Here is an 18,729-nt window from a genome sequence, read left to right on the forward strand (position 1 = left end):
CGGGACCCAAGCCAGCCAGATATCCTCTTTCCCCCGAGCATCAACAACCCCCCCTGTTTCCCCCCGCACTGAGATAGTGTGAGAAGGGGGCCCCGTTCCCACCCCATTCCAGGCAGTGCCAGCGAGGCCCGCGGAGTCGGGACGCCGCCGCCATTTTGCGGCTCATCACCAGACGGGTAGGCTCGACGCGGTCTCGGCCCCAGGCCCGTCTGCCCCCTTATCGTTGAGGGTGGCCCCCCTTTTTCTTTTGCTTTGGAGTATATGTGTTGTCGGCGCTGTCTGTGAAGTAAAACTGTGTAAGTGTTGCCGTGTGCTCGCGTAGTCGGTAGTAGATCTGCATTGTGTTTCTTTTGTTGCAATTGCTTTTGGTGCTTAATTGTTGTTTCTTCTTTTGTTACATTTGCTTTTGGTGCATAATTGTGGTAATTGTATATGTGTGCTTTCCGTTTGCCGCGGAATAAATGTGCTTTATGTTGAACTGTTTCTCCCGTTTCGCTTCGTCTTTTCTCTAATTGAATATCCATCTTACTTCACGTAAAGGGTTGGTCGTGGGCTAAATACGCCCGATAATTAATCGGAACCGTCGAGGTTGACGATAACACCGCTCGGTTATCCCGATAGTACGGAATGGGTCGCTTAAAGTGGCCCGTGTCCGAAGTCGACCTGCGGCGAGGTGCGATCGCCCGGTCTACCCTCCGTGTGGGTACTTAGGTAGGTCGAATTTGGCGAACAACCCTATCCCACGCGGGGGGCCGATTGGCACGATCGTGGTGAGGCCGAAAGGCCCACCCGTGACTAGTTCCCGGCGTTAGTCCGAGAGGGTCACGACGGGATTGTCCGTCCGGTGGGCGACGTGCCGCGATTCGAGTTACGTGGCCGCCAGCACGCCGGCGGGCGCGAATCCGCAATAATATATTTATACTGAAGGACCAATTTTGTGCTCCTCCTAGTGGTCGCGTCACGTTTTTCTCGGTACTCTGACCTGGACTGAAAAACTTCGTACCTGTAAGAGTGCATCGCACATAGTGGCAATAGTCAAACTTTAACTCTGAAGCAGAATAAACACTTTTCGTTTTACATTCGTTTACGTGGCGACGTGTGACGTCACCGCTGAGAAGTGCAATTCCACTCCTCAAAAATAGCGTCTGCAATGTAAAACCCTCTTCTGAACATGCTGACTGCCTCAGAATGTGAATTTGACACAAAAAAAAAATGGAACAAGAAACATTGTATCTATGTATTAATACTGAAGGACCAATTTTGTGCTCCTCCTAGCGGTCGCGTCACGTTTTTCTCGGTACTGTGACCTGAGGAGTTTTGACACGGTGTTTGCACGTCAAAGTAGACACATGCACAAATCGGGGGACTTCTTTACAAGGAGTAGTGTACACCAAAAATGTGGTGTACAAGGACGTTTTCTAGGCCTCATTAGGTAAGGCCATGGAGTACATGGACTGGGATCTGGCTCTTACAAGAGTATACCTGCCAACCCTTTTTGAAGGAAAAGTGGTAGGCTGACGTGTGACACAGTCGCACGCGTACCTAGGGGGGTTTCAGGGGCATGCCCCCCCCCCGGGGAATTTTCAAAAAAAATGAAGCAAAATGGTGCAATCTCCTGCATTTTGAGACCACAGTTAGCTGAATCGGTAGAAAGCTATAGAAAAATCGGTAGGCTACCGCGCGAATCGGTTGGTTTGGTAGGTACGCAAGGGCCGCCACTGGTTGTCATATTGGGCTCATGGAACGGAATCCGTCTGTGACGGGGTTTCGGCTAGTAATAATAATTATTATTATTATTATTATCATCATCGCTTCATATCCATTAAAATCTCAAATGGTGGGGAAAATAAATAAAGTCATTAATTGATATTCCAGGCCCGAAGTAATCATGTCTCAGGAGTTCCGAATACAAACAGATATTTTGGTTTCTGTCACCAATGGCAGGGCGACGACAACAGCGAAAATGACTAAAAGGATCGATCTTGTATCGATGATCAGAGTTGTGGTGTTGCTGGAGATCTTCCACTTCAAAAACACATTCCTTGCAATTAATTGAGCGATGGTTAAGACAGTCGACATCAAACTGACTGCAATTTATCATTCCTCATTGGAACGCCCTTCCTGTGGGACATGACGCTTTGAAACTGATCAACGAGACCATTTCCTGACTAGACCGTGTTGAGGTCACAGGGAAGGTTAATCTGGCTGTCCTCTTTGCTCTGTGGATAAATTGCAAATCCCTTCCCAAGCTTATAACCAGCATTGCCATGTTCAATCAATGCTTCAATAAGCAGATCAGATTTGTCATCAAATCTTGACGAAATACACATCCGTTATATAGATACAAAATCCATCATTACTGACCGGAAGGACAGCCCAGAGATACAAGCACTCGCCTCCAAGCTGTCGAGCCCGAGTTTAAATATCGACCGAGATATCAACCTCGTGTTTCGCAGGCAGAGCGATTCATCAATGGATGTGCTGTCCCTCGGATGGACGTTAAATTAGGCGTCTGCCAGCATGAGGTGGTGGGCGTCAAAGATCCCACAATGTCCTTCAGGAAGAGGAGGGTGAGCCATCACCGGCACCTTGGTCAAATTTCTGCTTTAACCTCCAGGGTAGGGTGCACTGCATCAGCTGCACAGTTGCGCCCCCAGCAAATTATGCTCCCGGCAGCCGTACACTCAACAAGAAAGAAGAAAAAGATCCATCATTACTATTACGGTGGGTCTTTTTCTTCTTTTGAAAGCAACCCGAGTTACTAAGATTACAGTGAAAGTTTCATAACAATCAGCATCAAATGATTGTTCTTTTTTTTGCTCAGAAAGGTACAGATTAAAAGCAACCAGTTACCTTCTGTTGCCTCGACAAGCAAGTCAAAGTAATTCGTTCTCTGTCCTCTATCGTGAGGACATCTTGAGCCACCAAATGATCGGTGAGTTCCTCGAGATCATCAAGGTTTTCCACGATACGTGGTCGATTCCGTTGAAGTATTGCAAGTGCTCCGCCGCTCAAGTTGCTGTCCACTTCATCCCAGCCACTCTCGAGCTTCTCGGGTTCAAGATCTTTCGGTAGGTCAATGAGCTTTTGTCGATGCAGGGTCATCAAGACGATCCTCGCAGCCTCTTCTCCCTGGTGTGAAGTACAATTCACAAAAGCTCGCTTGATCATTGCAAACATGAGGGCGTTTCAAATGAACACAGGCGTTTGTGTATTCGAAACACATCGGTACATGCTGAGAATATAATCATCGAGGACAATAGTCTTAGATGTAGTGTTGCAAACAAAGGCAACAGCCTCTTCCCCTTGTTGCAGACGACACAAGCAGGACCTAGTACAACACTTGGTTTATGTCTTTCAAACGCTGCAAATCTCACACTCCGTCTCTCTAAAGAACCATCTGGCGAACCCTTCAATACATCTCGTGAACAAACCAGTCGTTCAATCCCTCAAATCTTTGGGTCTCACCATGAGCCATCATATAGGAGACAGACAGACCTCTCCTCTGGCAAGTGCAATCACCACACAAAGTTTACCATTACTAAACTTTCACAAATCAAACGTCATGATTCATACCGTGAATCATTTACACGAACCTCATGACTGATGTTCAGGAAATGCAGAAGTTTCTAATTCTGAAGAAAAAAGCTCAAATCGCTCTTGTGCGAGTTTGTTTTGAAAGAACTCGGGTTGCTTTTGACGAGGTGCAAGTGCTGAGAATTTAGACAAATTATTTCCACAATTTCGATCAGAATCATCTCATGAACCCTCCGATACATTTGCACAATCAAACCCTGCAGAGGTTCGGTCTCTTGAGCTTTTGGGACTCACCTTCAGTCACGTCCTACGTGGACAGGCTCTCCAAGCTGGCCTCCAAAAGGCAAACCACAGCTGGGCACCTGAGCTTCTCATGACGTACAAGACCTTTTTTTTTTTGCAGCTCAATGGAATACCGCCCACCCCCAAAGTACTGGTGTCCCTGCTTCGCACCTTTCTCTCCTGGATGCTGTGGAATCAAACGCTCTCAACATCAATGGCAACTTCCGCAATGAGGCAAAAGCACGAGGCCAGTTTCCCTCACATCACTGGAAAGCGGGTCGACTCTATTTATTAGCGCTCCAGTCTGTCAGCGCTCCAATCCTCCTTGTGGGTTCCTCGAGGATGTACGCGTTTTCCCAGTAACAACCACGTGGTTAGACCTCCAAAATCCAAGCAGCCTGCACACCTCAGCTCCTTTGTTCCCTCATTCTTCTGTCTGTGGACCTCATTCCTCATTCTGTCTGTGGAACTCCCTTCCTGAAGTAGTTCTTCCCACTCTCTCCATGGCTTCAAGCAAGAGGTGCACTCCCATCATCCCCCCATAATCGCTTGGCCCAATTAACTCCTCCAAACTTACAAATTAACTCATCCCAACGAACACTTACAAGCAGATGACCATTTCCTCGCACCTTCTGCTCTTTCCCTGGTGGTTAATCTCCTTACGTATTTTGTCGAACCTGCCCCCTTTCCCCAACCTCTCTCACTGTCAGTTCAAACCCTTGGTGAGCTTGCTCTTCGATGAGCTTTAATGGTCATGAGCTATATGCTCAGGTGAGAACAGCAAACAGGCCCGAGCTGATATTTCTGCGTTGACCCGTTTGGTTTGGTGTTCTCATTTAAAATCGGAGCGCAAAGCAAATATTAATCTTGAACCACATCAACACAATCATCGAAACCCCTGCTTACATTCAGCTTCCTGATTGGTTTGCCCACATTGAGAGTGGAAGTTAGTCTTGTTCAAATGTATCGCAAGGCCGCAGGGAAGCATCATTGGCCAAGGTCGTGACTGTGCCATCTGCCGGTTCGGGCAGGAAATTGCAGTTTGTTCAGAGTGCCGGCGATAGCTCGCCTACTCTTTGCAAAGGACACCGTGGGATATTTAACGCCCACCAACGCTGCAGACAGGACTCTCAGTTTAACGTCCATCCGAGGGACGGCACACACGTTGATGAATCATCCTACCTGTGAAACACCGGGGTGACTGTTTATAACTGGGTCTGGATTCCAACTCAGGCGAGACAGCTTGGAGGCGAATGGGCATACCTCGAGGCCATCCTCTATGCCTGAAGCAGGAATTGAAATACAAGGAACAATGTATATGGTGGAGAAGAGCAAAGAGAGGACTTCAAGAGTGAGGAACAATGGTAACAGTGTGTTAAACACCCCTTACCTTGTGACCCACCAACGTAACCAGGTGACGCACAGCATCGGAAGAAATCTTGACGGCGAGCACAGCTTCGGCTTCTTCTCGGCACACGAGACCTCGGGCGAGCAAGTTGTCCAGAATGGAAGCAGTTTGGTGGCTTGCGGGACCAATGAGATCCTCGCGCCGTTGACGTAGAAATTCCGCGGCCGACATCGTGGAGGTCTCGAAGCTTCGCTTTCCCACAAAACTAAAGGATGAAAGAATTGTTTTGTGTTCCGTCAAGGATCATAGATTCAAGGGTCATCATCTCCGCTCCATCCCTGGAGAGAGACTCAACAAAGAGATCACAAAACAAACCAAGCTGGAATGTCAGCACAGGTTACTGGGAGGTAAATGGCAGTTCATCTGCAAATCAGGACATTGCAGCAAGGTAAGCACCTGAAAACGAGAGCGTGACAGGTAAAGGAGAGCGTGGCAGGTAAAGGAGAGCGTGGCAGGTAAAGGAGAGCGTGGCAGGTAAAGGAGAGCGTGGCAGGTAAAGGAGAGCGTGGCAGGTAAAGAAGTAAACACGTAGAATGAGTGAATAAAATGACGTCATCGCCCCTGTAGTTTTAGTAATTTTATTCTACGGAGTTAAAGGGCGAGCCCATATTTCCAAGATTTATGTGTACACGCAACTGACTTGAGTGGTCATGTGACGCGCAAGATGGCGTACGATTGCGCAAGACTTCATAAGTAACAAAATGTTCACCAGTCGGCCATCCTGGATCTGATCTCAAAAAAGTAAAAATTGCGTGCATACGTAAGCCATCTTTCATTATGAGTGTGCCGAGTTTGAACAAGACCAGTAAACGCGTGTCCGAGAAATGGGTCTTTATTACAACTAAAATGGCGACCAGTCAGTCCACTTTGATCAAATCTCGAAACGAAATGTGTTGATGTACACCATCATGTTTTGACTTTGTGACAAGTTTGAACAAAATCGGTCCGTCTTTATTATGTGATGTGATCAAAGATGGCCGATTGGCAGATTGGGGGGGAATTTTAGGGGTGAAAAACAACAACAAAAAAACAGATGTTGAACACGTCCTCAACAATTGGGGGTGTTGGTGAGAAAGTGGGGGGGGGAGGGGGAGACAGCCACCTGATGTGGGGGTGGGAAGGTGGGAGACAGCCACCTGATGTGGGGGTGGGAAGGTGGGAGACAATCACCTGATGTGGGGGTTCTAGGGAAGATGGTCACCTGATGCGGGAGTTCCAGGGGAGACGGTCACCTGATGTGGGAGTTCCGGAGGAGATGGTCACCTGACGCAGGAGTTCCTGGGGGAGACGGTCACCTGACGCGGGGGTTCCGGGGGAGACGGTCACCTGACGCAGGGGTTCCAGGGGAGATGCTCACCTGACACAGGGGTTCCTGGGGGAGACGCTCACCTGACACAGGGGTTCCTGGGGGAGACGGTCACCTGATGCAGGGGTTCCAGGGGAGACGCTCACCTGACACAGGGGTTCCTGGGGGAGACGGTCACATGACGCGGGGGTTCCGGGGGAGACGGTCACCTGACACAGGGGTTCTGGGAGAGACAGTCACCTGACACAGGGGTTCCTGGGGGAGACGGTCACCTGACACAGGGGTTCCTGGGGGAGACGGTCACCTGATGCAGGGGTTCCAGGGGAGACGCTCACCTGACACAGGGGTTCCGGGGGAGACGGTCACATGACGCGGGGGTTCCGGGGGAGACGGTCACCTGACACAGGGGTTCTGGGAGAGACAGTCACCTGACACAGGGGTTCCTGGGGGAGACGGTCACCTGACGCGGGGGTGCCGGGTATGTGGTGAGTACATCACCAGGTTGGGTAGACTGTGTTCCCCAGGTGAGGGTTGGTTACTGATCACGTGAATCTCTAATCTGAATCTCCGGTGAATTCGCCCGATCGACCATTAGGTCCCGGTACTTGAAGCGAACTCGTCGCCTCCTTCCGAATGGACAGAACGATCCATCAACTTCACAATTCATCCGCCATGTTCCTTTGAATCCAAACTGCGTCCCAAGAACAGAACAACGAGTGGGGAAGTTGGGACGCGATGTCCGAGTGAACCCCGAACGGTCAAAACAATCCAAATGAAGAACTTTCCTCCCGCGGAGCGAGGATAGAAGGATAACCGCCTCCTCACGTCGTCCACAACACAACAACCTTCGTGTCCCCCACAACCAAAACCCCCCGACCTCCCTCACACCTCAGTGTAATTTACCTTGACCCGACACCTTCTAATTTAACCGCTGCTGCCGTTCCCCGCCTCGACCCGACCACCGAACCATCAGTTCGCTCCGCGCAGGCGCAGATCACACCGTCCCGACTCACTTCCTGTTCTGTGCGAAACGCTCGTTGTTGTTGTTGTTGCTCCCCAGGATCTTCTTCTTCTTCTTCTTCTTCTTCTTCTTCTTCTTCTTCTTCTTCTTCTTCTTCTTCTTCTTCTTCTTCTTCTTCTTCTTCTTCTTCTTCTTCTTCTTCTTCTTCTTCTTCTTTTTCTTCTTTTCTTCTTTTTCTTCTTTTTCTTCTTTTTCTTCTTTTTCTTTTTCTTTTTCTTTTTCTTTTTCTTTTTCTTTTTCTTTTTCTTTTTCTTTTTCTTTCTTTTTTTTTTTTTTTTTTTTTTCTTCCTGGAACGCGTCTCCAGGTGTTGCATTGTTTTTGTAACTCGGTGGACTGTTGGTCCGTTCCGTGAAAATACAGGTTTCATCGAAACGTTTATGTTTCTGTGCAAAATTGGCAAACAGGAGGTTAACAAATGTGTACGTGGAGTTGGGTTCATCACCAAGGAAACGAGACGCACGAGTTGGACATTCGGCCCATCATGCCTGTGCCACATCAACACGACACCACGAAAAGAAAAATGTAAAATTTGGCTTTTTTTTTTGTAATTATATATATTTTTTTTTTGTATTTTTTTTTCCTTTTCTTTCCCTCGGGGGAGGGGGACATGGACTTGGTTATAAACACACAACATCAACCACACAACCCCCCCTTGACGAGACCCCCACCAACAACACTCCATACACAATCACCCATCAACACTCAAACTACCTAAAAGTCTTATATTATCAACATCCCCATCCTCCTCTATCTCCACAACTTCCAGGAACCGATGTAATTCTAATTTAAACTTTTCTCCTGTTTCTGCTGCCACGACCTTGCCAGGGAGACCATTCCATACATTAACTCCTCTGTGAGTGAAAGTCCCCCTGCCCGACCACCATCTTCACTCTCCTCTTCTTTACTCTCAGGAAATGGTCCCTGGTCCTATCATTATCTACTCTGTAATAATTCATCTTCAATTATTTTATCTCTACCTTTCATTATCTTAAACATCTCTACCATATCTCCTCGTAACCGCCTCCTCTCTCGTGTATGAATCCCTGTCTCCTTCAACCGCTCCTCATAGCTGAGTCCAGCTCGGCCTGGAATCAATCTTGTCGCCCGACGATGAACACTCTCAATGACATCTATGTCCTTCCTGAGTCGTGGTATGGTGACCAGAACTGCCCACACCATTCGAGATGTGGCCCTCACTAAATTCCTGTACAATGTTAACACCACCTCTTTTGATATATAAATGATCCCCCTCCTTATGCAACCTAAAACCTCATTTGCTTTACCCATGGCTACCTGGCCCTGCACTGCCTGCTTACCTCCCATATCTATCACCACCCCCAGATCCTTCTCCTGTGTGACACGCTCCAAAATTACCCCTTACATCCTGTAATCTCTATTTTCATTGTTTTTTCCCATCTCCAACACCGAACACCTGTTCAGGTTAAATTCCATCTGCCAATCTTTTGCCTATTCTTTCCAAGTATCAATACTCTCTTGTATCTGATCACCATCCCCTCTGCTATCCACCTTACCTCCAAGATTTGTGTCATCTGCAAATTTGTAAAGTTTACTCTTTACCCCATTATCCAAATCGTTGATGTAAATCATGATTAGTAATGGTTTGAGTACTGATCCCTGAGGTACCTCGTTACTTACATCCTCCCAGCAAGACATCCTCCCACTCACAGCCACTCTTTGCTTCCTACCACTAAACCAGTTTACAATCCAATTAACTACCTGACTAACCACTCCACAAGCCCTCACCTTGGCGAACAACCTCCGATGTGGTACATTATCAAATTCCTTCTTTAAGTCCAGGTATCCGATGACCACTGCCTTTCCCTCATCCCCCAATCAGAAATTGCTTCATAGAACTCGAAAAGATTTGTTAAACAGGAACTACCTTTGGTAAACCCATGCTGACTACCTTTAATTACTTTGTATTTATTTAAATGGTTCCTCATCCGGTCCTTAATTAATGTCTCCAACACCTTCCCCACAACTGAAGTCAAACTAACAAGTCTATAGTTTCCCAATTCTTCTCTGGATCCTTTATTAAATAATGGTTTTACATTTGCTACTCTCCAATCCTCCGGTACCTGTCCTGACTCCAGTGAATTATTGATGATATCCGATAACATCTCGCTTACCTGCTCAGCCACCTCCATCAATACTCTCAGGTGTATATTATCTGGACCCGGAGCCTTATCTACTCTTAGATTACCGAGCTGTTCCTTTACTTGCTCCACTCCAACCTGGATCTTCTGTAAAAGCCCTTCCTCACCTCCTCGATAGATACTCTCAGCTATTGGCAATTCTCCTGACTGTTCTTGTGTGAAGGTTGAATAAAAATGTTTAATAATAAGTTAATGTTTAATAAAAATGTTTAAAATACCTGTTTAATAAGCCTGCCATCTCACTTTCCTCACTAACCACTCTCCCGGTGCTGTTCCTCAATGGGCCCACACTGGTTCTAACCTGTTCTTTTCCCCTGATATACTCAAAGAAAGCCTTGTTATTAGGGTACCCTGTGAGTACAGGGTACCCTATTGTTTTTCTTATGTTTATTATTAGGGTACCCTGTGAGTACAGGGTACCCTATTGTTTTTCTTCTGTTTATTATTACGCATTATTATTATTATTCTTCCGCCGGCATTTTGCACCCTTTTTCGCTTTAAAAATCATTTTCTCTGGAACACTAAGTCCGATCGACAGGAAATTTTCACCATAGTATGTATCTTTTTTGATAGCACAATCACGTTATAATTATGACGTCATTGGTCACGTGGTACGGTCGCCATCTTGAAAAAAGCGATAAACTTTGGACATCTGTATCTCGGAAACCGTGCAATGGAAAAAATTTTCGTTTGATACATTTTACTAAGCTCCCTATGGGGAACACGTGTGATTTTTCGTGACGTCATAGGTGAAGCGATATACCGGTGAAAATTCGTCAAGTCGAACGCCATATGGGAAAAATCTGAAAAATTCTGAGCATCATCTACGCCAAAAATCACTGACGAAAATGTTTTTTTTGACGTCATCGATGACGTAATTCGGCCGCCATCTTGTTTTTTAGTGTTTTTTTTTTTAAATCTTCTTCTCCAGAACGGCTATGCAGATTAAGGCGAAACTTTACACGCACATTCCCCCTGAGGTCCTCTTTCAAGTTTGTTAATTTGTTGTTGATACGTCACATGGTTTGGCGGCCGTCTTGAAAAAACGCTAAAACCTTCAAACATCTTCTTCTCCAGAAGCGCTGGTCCAATGAAGGCGAGATTTCAGAACTATATTCGTGACATGTATGCGATGCAAGTTTGTTAATTTCAAAGTGATAGGTCACATGGTTTGGCCGCCATGTTGGATTTAAGAAAAATATTAAATAAAGTTTTCTCTGGTATTTCATAAGCCATCGAAGCGAAAATTTGCAAGTGCCTTCCTCGCTCAAGTCTGCATGCATGGTAAAAAATTTTACCTCAGAAGTTACATGGTTTGGCGGCCATCTTGGATAGAAAAATAGACTTTATCCGATTTACACAAAACTTCACACACTTGTTCGGGTCGACGATGGAAAGCAGAATTTAAATTCATGATATCCTCGGTCACAAGGTTCGGCAGCCATCTTGGATTGAAAATGAATAAATTTTAAAAATCTTCTTCTCCAGAAGGGCAAGACAGATGAAGACGAAACTTCACAGATATATTCCCCATGAGGTCCTTTCTCAAGTTTGTTAATTTGTTTTTGATCGGTCACATGGTTTGGCGGCCATCTTGAAAAAACCCGAAAACCTTCAAACATCTTCTTCTCCAGAAGCGTTGGCCCAATGAAGGGGAGATTTCAGAACTATATTCGGGACAGGAAGGCGATATAAGTTTGTTAATTTCGAATTGATAAGTCACATGGTTTGGCCGCCATCTTGGATTTCAGAAAAATATTAAATAATGTTTTCTCTGGAACCGCTTAACCAAACGAATCGAAAATTTGTAATTATCATCTAGCAGGCAGTATGCACGCTTGGTAAAAATTATGATGTCACACGTCACATGGTTTGGCGGCCATCTTGGATTGAAAAACGCACCTTTACCGATTAACACGAAACTTCACGCACGTGTTCCAATACCCAGTTGGAAGCAGAATATACATTTCTGATGTCATAGGTCACATGGTTCGTCAGCCATCTTGGATTGAAAAACAATATCTTCAAACGTCTTTTCTCTGAAACGGCTGAACAGATCCAGGCGAAACTCCACCACTATGACCGCCTCTCCATGACGAATAAAAAGTTCCCACCCCCTTTTGAGGTACGATGCAACGTTTGGCAGCCATATTGGATTGAAGGAAAAATATTAATTAATGTTTACTCTGGAACTACTGCATCAATAAATGTGAAACATCAAGTTTATGGTGGAACGCTCATGCGGAATGAGGGTTTGAAATTTCAACGCGATCGGGCCCAGGGTTTGGCAGCCATGTTGGTTTTAAGAAAAATATTAAATAATGTTTTCTCTGGAACTGCTTAACCTGGAGAAGCGAAAATTTGCAGTTATCATCCACCATCGTGTTTGCACACGTGGTGCAAATTATGACATCACAAGTCACATGGTTTGGCCGCCATCTTGGATTGAAGGATAAATATTAATTAATGTTTACTCTGGAACCGCTCCCTCTATATATCGCGAAACTTCAGATTTATAATTCAGGTGACATGCGAAATAAAAGTTTAAAATTTCAACCTGATCGGTCACGCGGTTTGGGAGCCAGAATTATTTAATTATTTGAATCTGGAAGCCAGTAATAACGAAATTGAATGCTTTGTGCTGCCCGGTTCGTAACTCATCTGTTCCGTGCCGCCTCGAAGCAGGCCTGTGTTTGTATCACTATTAAATAATGTTTTCTCTGGCACCGCTTATCCTTTCAATGCCAAACTTTGCGACTGTCATCTGCAGAAAGTCCCATGTTGTATCAAAGGCGGACGGACTGGGTACCCGGTCATCACTGCCAGCAGTTATAAAGTGGCAGTTCTAGTTTATTATTATTATTATTTTTCCGCCGGCATTTTGCGCCCTGTTTTCACTTTAAAAATCATTTTCTCAGGAACGCAAAGTCCGATCGACACGAAATTTTCACCGTAGTATGTATCTTTTTTGATAGCACAATCACGTTATAATTATGACGTCATTGGTCACGTGGTGCGGGCGCCATCTTGAAAAAAACGATAAACTTTGGACCTCTGTATCTCTGAAATCTTCCAGGGTAAAAATTTTTTCGCTTCATACATTTTAACAAGCTCCCTCTCGGGAACACGTGTGATTTTTCGTGACGTCATCGGTGAAGAGGTATCCCGGTGAAAATTCGTCAAGTAGAACGCCACATGGGAAAAATTTGAAATTTCTTGAGCGTCATCTACACCAAAATTCATCGTAGAAAAAATTTTTTTTTGACGTCATCGGTGACGTAATTCGGCCGCCATCTTGTTTTGAAATTTTTTTTTTTTTAAATCTTCTTCTCCAGAACGGCTGTGCAGATTGAGGCGAAACTTCACAGGTATATTCCCCCTGAGGTCCTCTTTCAAGATTGTTAATTTGTTGTTGATACGTCACATGGTTTGGCGGCCATCTTGATAAAACCTTAAAACATTCAAACATCTTCTTCTCCAGAAGCGCTGGTCCAATGAAGGCGAGATTTCAGAATTATATTTGTGACATGGATGCGATGCAAGTTTGTTAATTTCGAAGTGATAGGTCACATGGTTTGGCCGCCATGTTGGATTTAAGAAAAATATTAAATAATGTTTTCTCTGGTATTTCATAAGCCATCGAAGCGAAAATTTGCAAGTGCCTTCCTCCCTCAAGTCTGCATACATGGTAAAAAAATTTTACCTCAGAAGTCACATGGTTTGGCGGCCATCTTGGATAGAAAAATAGACCTTATCCGATTTACACGAAACTTCACACACTTGTTTGGGTCTATGATGGAAAGCAGAATTTAAATTTATGACATCATAGGTCACAAGGTTCGGCAGCCATCTTGGATTGAAAATGAATAAATTTTAAAAATCTTCTTCTCCAGAAGGGCAAGACAGATGAAGACGAAACTTCACACATATATTCCCCATGAGGTCCTTTCTCAAGTTTGTTAATTTCTTCTTGATCGGTCACATGGTTTGGCGGCCATCTTGAAAAAACCCAAAAACCTTCAAACATCTTCTTCTCCAGAAGCGCTGGTCGGATGAAGGGCAGATTTCAGAAGTATATTCGGAACACGTAGGCGATATAAGTTTGTTAATTTGGAATTGATAAGTCACACGGTTTGGCCGCCATCTTGGATTTAAGAAAAATATTAAATAATGTTTTCTCTGGAACCGCTTAACCTAACGAATCGAAAGTTTGCAATTACCATCTACCATCGTGTGTGCACGCGTGGTAAAAATTATGAGGTCACACGTCACATGGTTTGGCGGCCATCTTGGATAGAAAAACGCACCTTTCCCGATTTACACGAAACTTCACAAACGTGTTCCATTACCCAGTTGGAAGCAGAATATATATTTCTGATGTCATAGGTCACATGGTTCGTCAGCCATCTTGGATTGAAAAACAATATCTTCAAACGTCTTTTTCTCTGAAACGGCTGAACAGATCCAGGCGAAACTCGACCACTATGACCGCCTCTCCATGACGAATAAAAAGTTCTCACCCCCTTTTGAGGTACGATGCAACGTTTGGCAGCCATATTGGATTGAAGGAAAAATATTAATTAATGTTTACTCTTGAACTACTGCATCAATAAATGTGAAACATCACCTTTATGGTGCAACAGTCATGCGGAATGAGGGTTTGAAATTTCAACGGGATCGGACCCAGGGTTTGGCAGCCATGTTGGTTTTAAGAAAAATATTAAATAATGTTTTCTCTGGAACTGCTTAACCTAGCGAAGCGAAAATTTGCACTTATCGTCTAGGATTGTGTTTACAGATGTGGTGAAAATTATGACATCACAAGTTACATGGTTTGGCCGCCATCTTGGATTGAAGGATAAATATTAATTAATGTTTACTCTGGAACCACTGCTTCTATATATACGAAACTTCAAATTTCTAATTTAGCCGACATGAGAAACAAAAGTTTAAAATTTCAACCTGATCGGTCACACGGTTTGGCAGACAGAATTATTTAATTATTTGAATCTGTTCGCCAGTAATAAGGAAATTGAACGCTTTTTGCTGCCCGGTTCGCAGCTCTTCAGTCCCACGCCATATCGAAGCATGCCTCTGTTTGCATCACTCTTCAATAATGTTTTTTCTGGAACCACTTTCCCCATGAATGCGAAACTTTGCGACTGTCATCTGCAGAAAGTCCCATGTTGTATCAAAGGCGGACGGACTGGGTACCCGGTCATCACTGCCAGCAGTTATAAAGTGGCAGTTCTAGTTATGTTTAATATTCTTAGCCATGTCCTTCTCATCCTCTCTTTTGGCTTGACGAGTTATTTTCTTGACTTGCCCCTCTGTTTACTCCGATAGTGATATAAATCTAACTCCAGTCCTGTTATTTTAAACCCAATCAATACCTTTTGCTTCTCCTTAATGGAATTCCTTATCTCACTGCTCAACCACCCTGGTCTATTTGTTTCTAGTTTTACACCTCATTGGAATGTCCTGACTCTGCACTCCACACATTTGCTCCTGAAAGGTTTCCCATTTCTCTGATTGTCCTGTTGTTAGTTTCTCCCAATCGACATCACCAAATTCTCTCCTCATACCCTCAAAGTTTGCCTTCCTGAGATCTAATAGCCTTACCCTGCTATCCTGAACTCTAACCCTTAACAGAATCTTTGCACACACAATGTTATGGTCACTTGCTCCTCAATGCTCTCCGACCACCACCTCCTCCACCATATTGGGATCGTTACTTAAAAAGAGGTCTAACACTGCACTCCCCCTCGTGGGCTTAACTGGGTTAAACTTAACTTATCTGCAAACTGGGTTAAAAAGCAATCTTGGAATAAAACTCGGAAATCCTCATCCGCTCTTCCCTTTCCCTGTTCCTGGACCCAATCTATCCCTGGCAAGTTAAAATCCCCCCAAATCAATACTCTTCCCTTACCACATGCCCTTTTGAATTCTTCATGTACTCCTCCTCCCTCCTTTTCCTTCATACCCGGAGCCCTATAAAAACATCCCACCAGTATCTTACTGTTTTTACAATCTCTAATCTCTACCCATACAGAATCCTCAACATTTATTCCTTCCTTAATGTCACCCCTCTCTCTTGATGCAATGCTGTCTTTTACCCAGATTTCTACTCCTCCTCCTATTCTCTCCTTCCAATTACACCGATACACCTTGGAGCCTTCTAATCCTGTCCTCCAGTTACTCTCCTCCTTAAACCATTTCTCACTCACTGCAACTATATCGTACTCCTCGTTATTCACTTTGGCTTCAAACTCTTTCATCTTATTATTTAAACTTCTGTCATTGGTATAGAATATATTTAACTTTTCCCTTCCTGAAATCCTATTTTCCTGCCTGGCCTTTCTCATCACAATTACTTCATCCGTTTCTTCCTTAATACCTTCTCCACCTTCCATGACCTAAAAAAAAAAGCCTGAATTCCTTCCTCAATTCCCACTGCAAACCTTGCTGCCCCCTTTCTATTTAACATTCGGTCATCATTCTGGAAACACTCCCTTTGTCCCCTAAATGATTCCTCCCAACATCATTCTTCCAGCCATTGGCTGACGTCTATTGCTCTGCTCATACTTTCTATATTGTTTCCGAATCTTGGGAGGATCCCAGAAAACATGACCTCACAACCCTTTGCTTTCAGCCGCTTACCCAATATCCTGGATCTATTTTTCAAAACCTCTGAGTAAACTTTCCCTACACCATTCACACCTTGGTGTACCACAACCAACTTCTTCCTGCCATGACCCGATACAATGTCATTTACCCTTCCTTCAATGTCCCTAACTCCTGCTCCTTCAAAACTGCACAGAATTCTGTCTACAATCCTTCATGCAGAATGAAGAGTCAACATATTTAATAATCTCATCACCCCCAAAAACTGTCTCCCACACCTCATTTCCATTGCTGCACCTCCACCACTGCCTGCACTCGCTGCACCTCCACCACTGCCTGCACGCACTGCACCTCCACCACTGCCTGCACCCGCTGCACCTCCCGGTTTGAACAGGATTTTCATTAAAAAAAAATGACCATCATGTGTCATGTGGTCTGGCAGCCAAATTAGATCAAAGAAAAGGGAGAAAAAAAACCTTAAATAAACAAGAGTTGTCTCGCACCACATCCTTCTCAACACTGCGCAGGGGATGCATTCCATGATCACCATCTAGTTTAAGAAGTGATTGTGAGGAGCGTAATTGTGTGAATAAATGATGGGAAGTTAATTATATTCTTTGTGAAGGATCTTAAATACACATTGAAGTTACATTTGTGGGTGGAGTTCAGGGCAGCTGTCGAACTCATCGGTGGGAAGGATTGTCACATGAACCCACGAACACACGTACACACACAATACATATATATATATATATATATATATATATATATATATATATATATATATATATATATATATATATATATATATACATACATACATATATACATACATACATACATACACACACACACACACACCAAGTGTATTATTACATAACATGGTTCTGTTGAAACGAAACACATCAGTCACCGGTTTCTGTTGGGGATCCATTCCTGAAAAGTGCATCGAATATCGAAACGACATCAAAGCAATTTTTCTCAAAACAATTAAGAGAATATGGAGGGAATACGTTCCTCACATCGCCACTTCACGTATTATATTTTGCTTTTTTACCTGTGATATCAGTGTTGTAGTCGATTCCACCTGGTCTGAGTCCAAGTCCAAGCTGTCCGAGTCCCACAGTCTGAGCCCAATTCCAGCAGTCTCGAGTCCAAGTCAGAGTCGTGATTTTTCTTCATCTTGTGCTTAAGACCTACCTCTGGTTACTAATGACTCGAATGCCAAATTTGGTGGACGTGGAGCAATCCGTTAATTTCTTACGATTTTCAAAGCTTCGAACCCGAACATGCAGGCACACTTGTTGGTTGGTACTAACGTCCCAACTACTGTATTTCATTTATTTTACATCGAACAAGTTCATGCGACCACTTGTTCGTTCTGCTCTGCAATGCCTCCTCTACACCGTGGTGACATTAAAATTCATTTTTTACGTCGGAAAATATTTCCCCAATCATTCACAACATTAAACACAAAGTAAAAATGAAAAAAATTATAATTCCGACGTTTTATTGCATCACTAATCTCATCTTAACATGAATGTCAGTCTGTAGTTTCCCTTTTTATAATGGAACTGAAGGATAAACTGATAAACAGTGTTGTGGATTTCAGAATCGGATCTGAGCAATGCACACAACATCCAGGTCTTCAGACACTCATTTCCATAAATGCATGTTCAGAATAGACCCATCCCCTTGTCTGGTGGGATTCTAACTCTTTGATGCGTTGGAGAAAGGTGGTGTGGAAGAAAAATAATTATATTCACTCGTTGAATTGTTGCTGGTACTTTATAAATTTAATTTTTGTACTTTAGTCGAATTGGCTGTCAGTAATGTTTCCCTTTTCCCCAAGAGTCTTTTGACCTACATATTGATAAAAGGAATATCTTACCATGAAGAAAGGTCTTGTTCGCTGCATAGAAACAGGGTGACCTGGTTGATAACACTGCAACTTTTGCCATGATTGTGTTATTCTCTCCCTACCACCCAAAGCGGCCACGTATTGCAGTTTTAATTTATTTTGCCTCGTACTTATCAGATAATCCTGTAGTTGAATTGCCAAATGTCTCACCCTCCCATTCTTTGGAATGTCAAATTATGTATAAGAGGAATTGCTTCGGGCTTTTGTTTCAATGAATCATTGAATGTTCTTCCTCCGTTTATACAAAATTAAAGATTCTCCTTTTGTCTGTTGATCCAACTTGTGGAAATTGAGTTATTTTCCACCACAATTTTGGCGCCCGAACAGGGGCCACCAACCCCGGCAGGGCAGGGAACAGCATCTTCTGGCATAACAGCAAGAAAATTGACCACAAAAAAGGATGCTTGCTCTTACTTCAGATCGGATGCTGCGTCTCTCAGCCAAAGCGGTAA

At 44.1% G+C, this 18,729-nt stretch overlaps 1 protein-coding gene and 1 long non-coding RNA gene across 10 annotated transcripts in view; one reads left to right on the forward strand and one right to left on the reverse strand.

Moving 5' to 3' along the window:
* Positions 1-7,593, reverse strand: part of LOC147009170 (nucleotide-binding oligomerization domain-containing protein 2-like) — a 42,634-nt gene extending 35,041 nt beyond the window's left edge. For 2 of the 9 annotated variants that reach the window (XM_085862725.1, XM_085862724.1), the window contains exons 1-4: positions 7,437-7,592; positions 6,994-7,224; positions 5,210-5,432; positions 2,854-3,132 (exon numbers count right to left, since the gene is read on the reverse strand). In XM_085862725.1, coding sequence (XP_085718851.1) covers positions 2,854-3,132; positions 5,210-5,432; positions 6,994-7,028 — 537 coding nt within the window. In that variant the 5' untranslated portion in view covers positions 7,029-7,224; positions 7,437-7,592. The other 7 variants (XM_085862718.1, XM_085862721.1, XM_085862720.1 and 4 more) reach the window with 7 other exon arrangements.
* The window catches only part of LOC147009169 (uncharacterized), a 65,517-nt gene that overhangs the window by 39,312 nt on the left and 7,476 nt on the right, over positions 1-18,729 (forward strand). The window lies entirely within an intron of this gene.

This window comes from Eptatretus burgeri, chromosome 17 (assembly GCF_056783735.1).
Source record: "Eptatretus burgeri isolate ZD-2024b chromosome 17, Ebu_testis_v1, whole genome shotgun sequence".
In the NCBI taxonomy this organism is placed as follows: domain Eukaryota; kingdom Metazoa; phylum Chordata; class Myxini; order Myxiniformes; family Myxinidae; genus Eptatretus; species Eptatretus burgeri.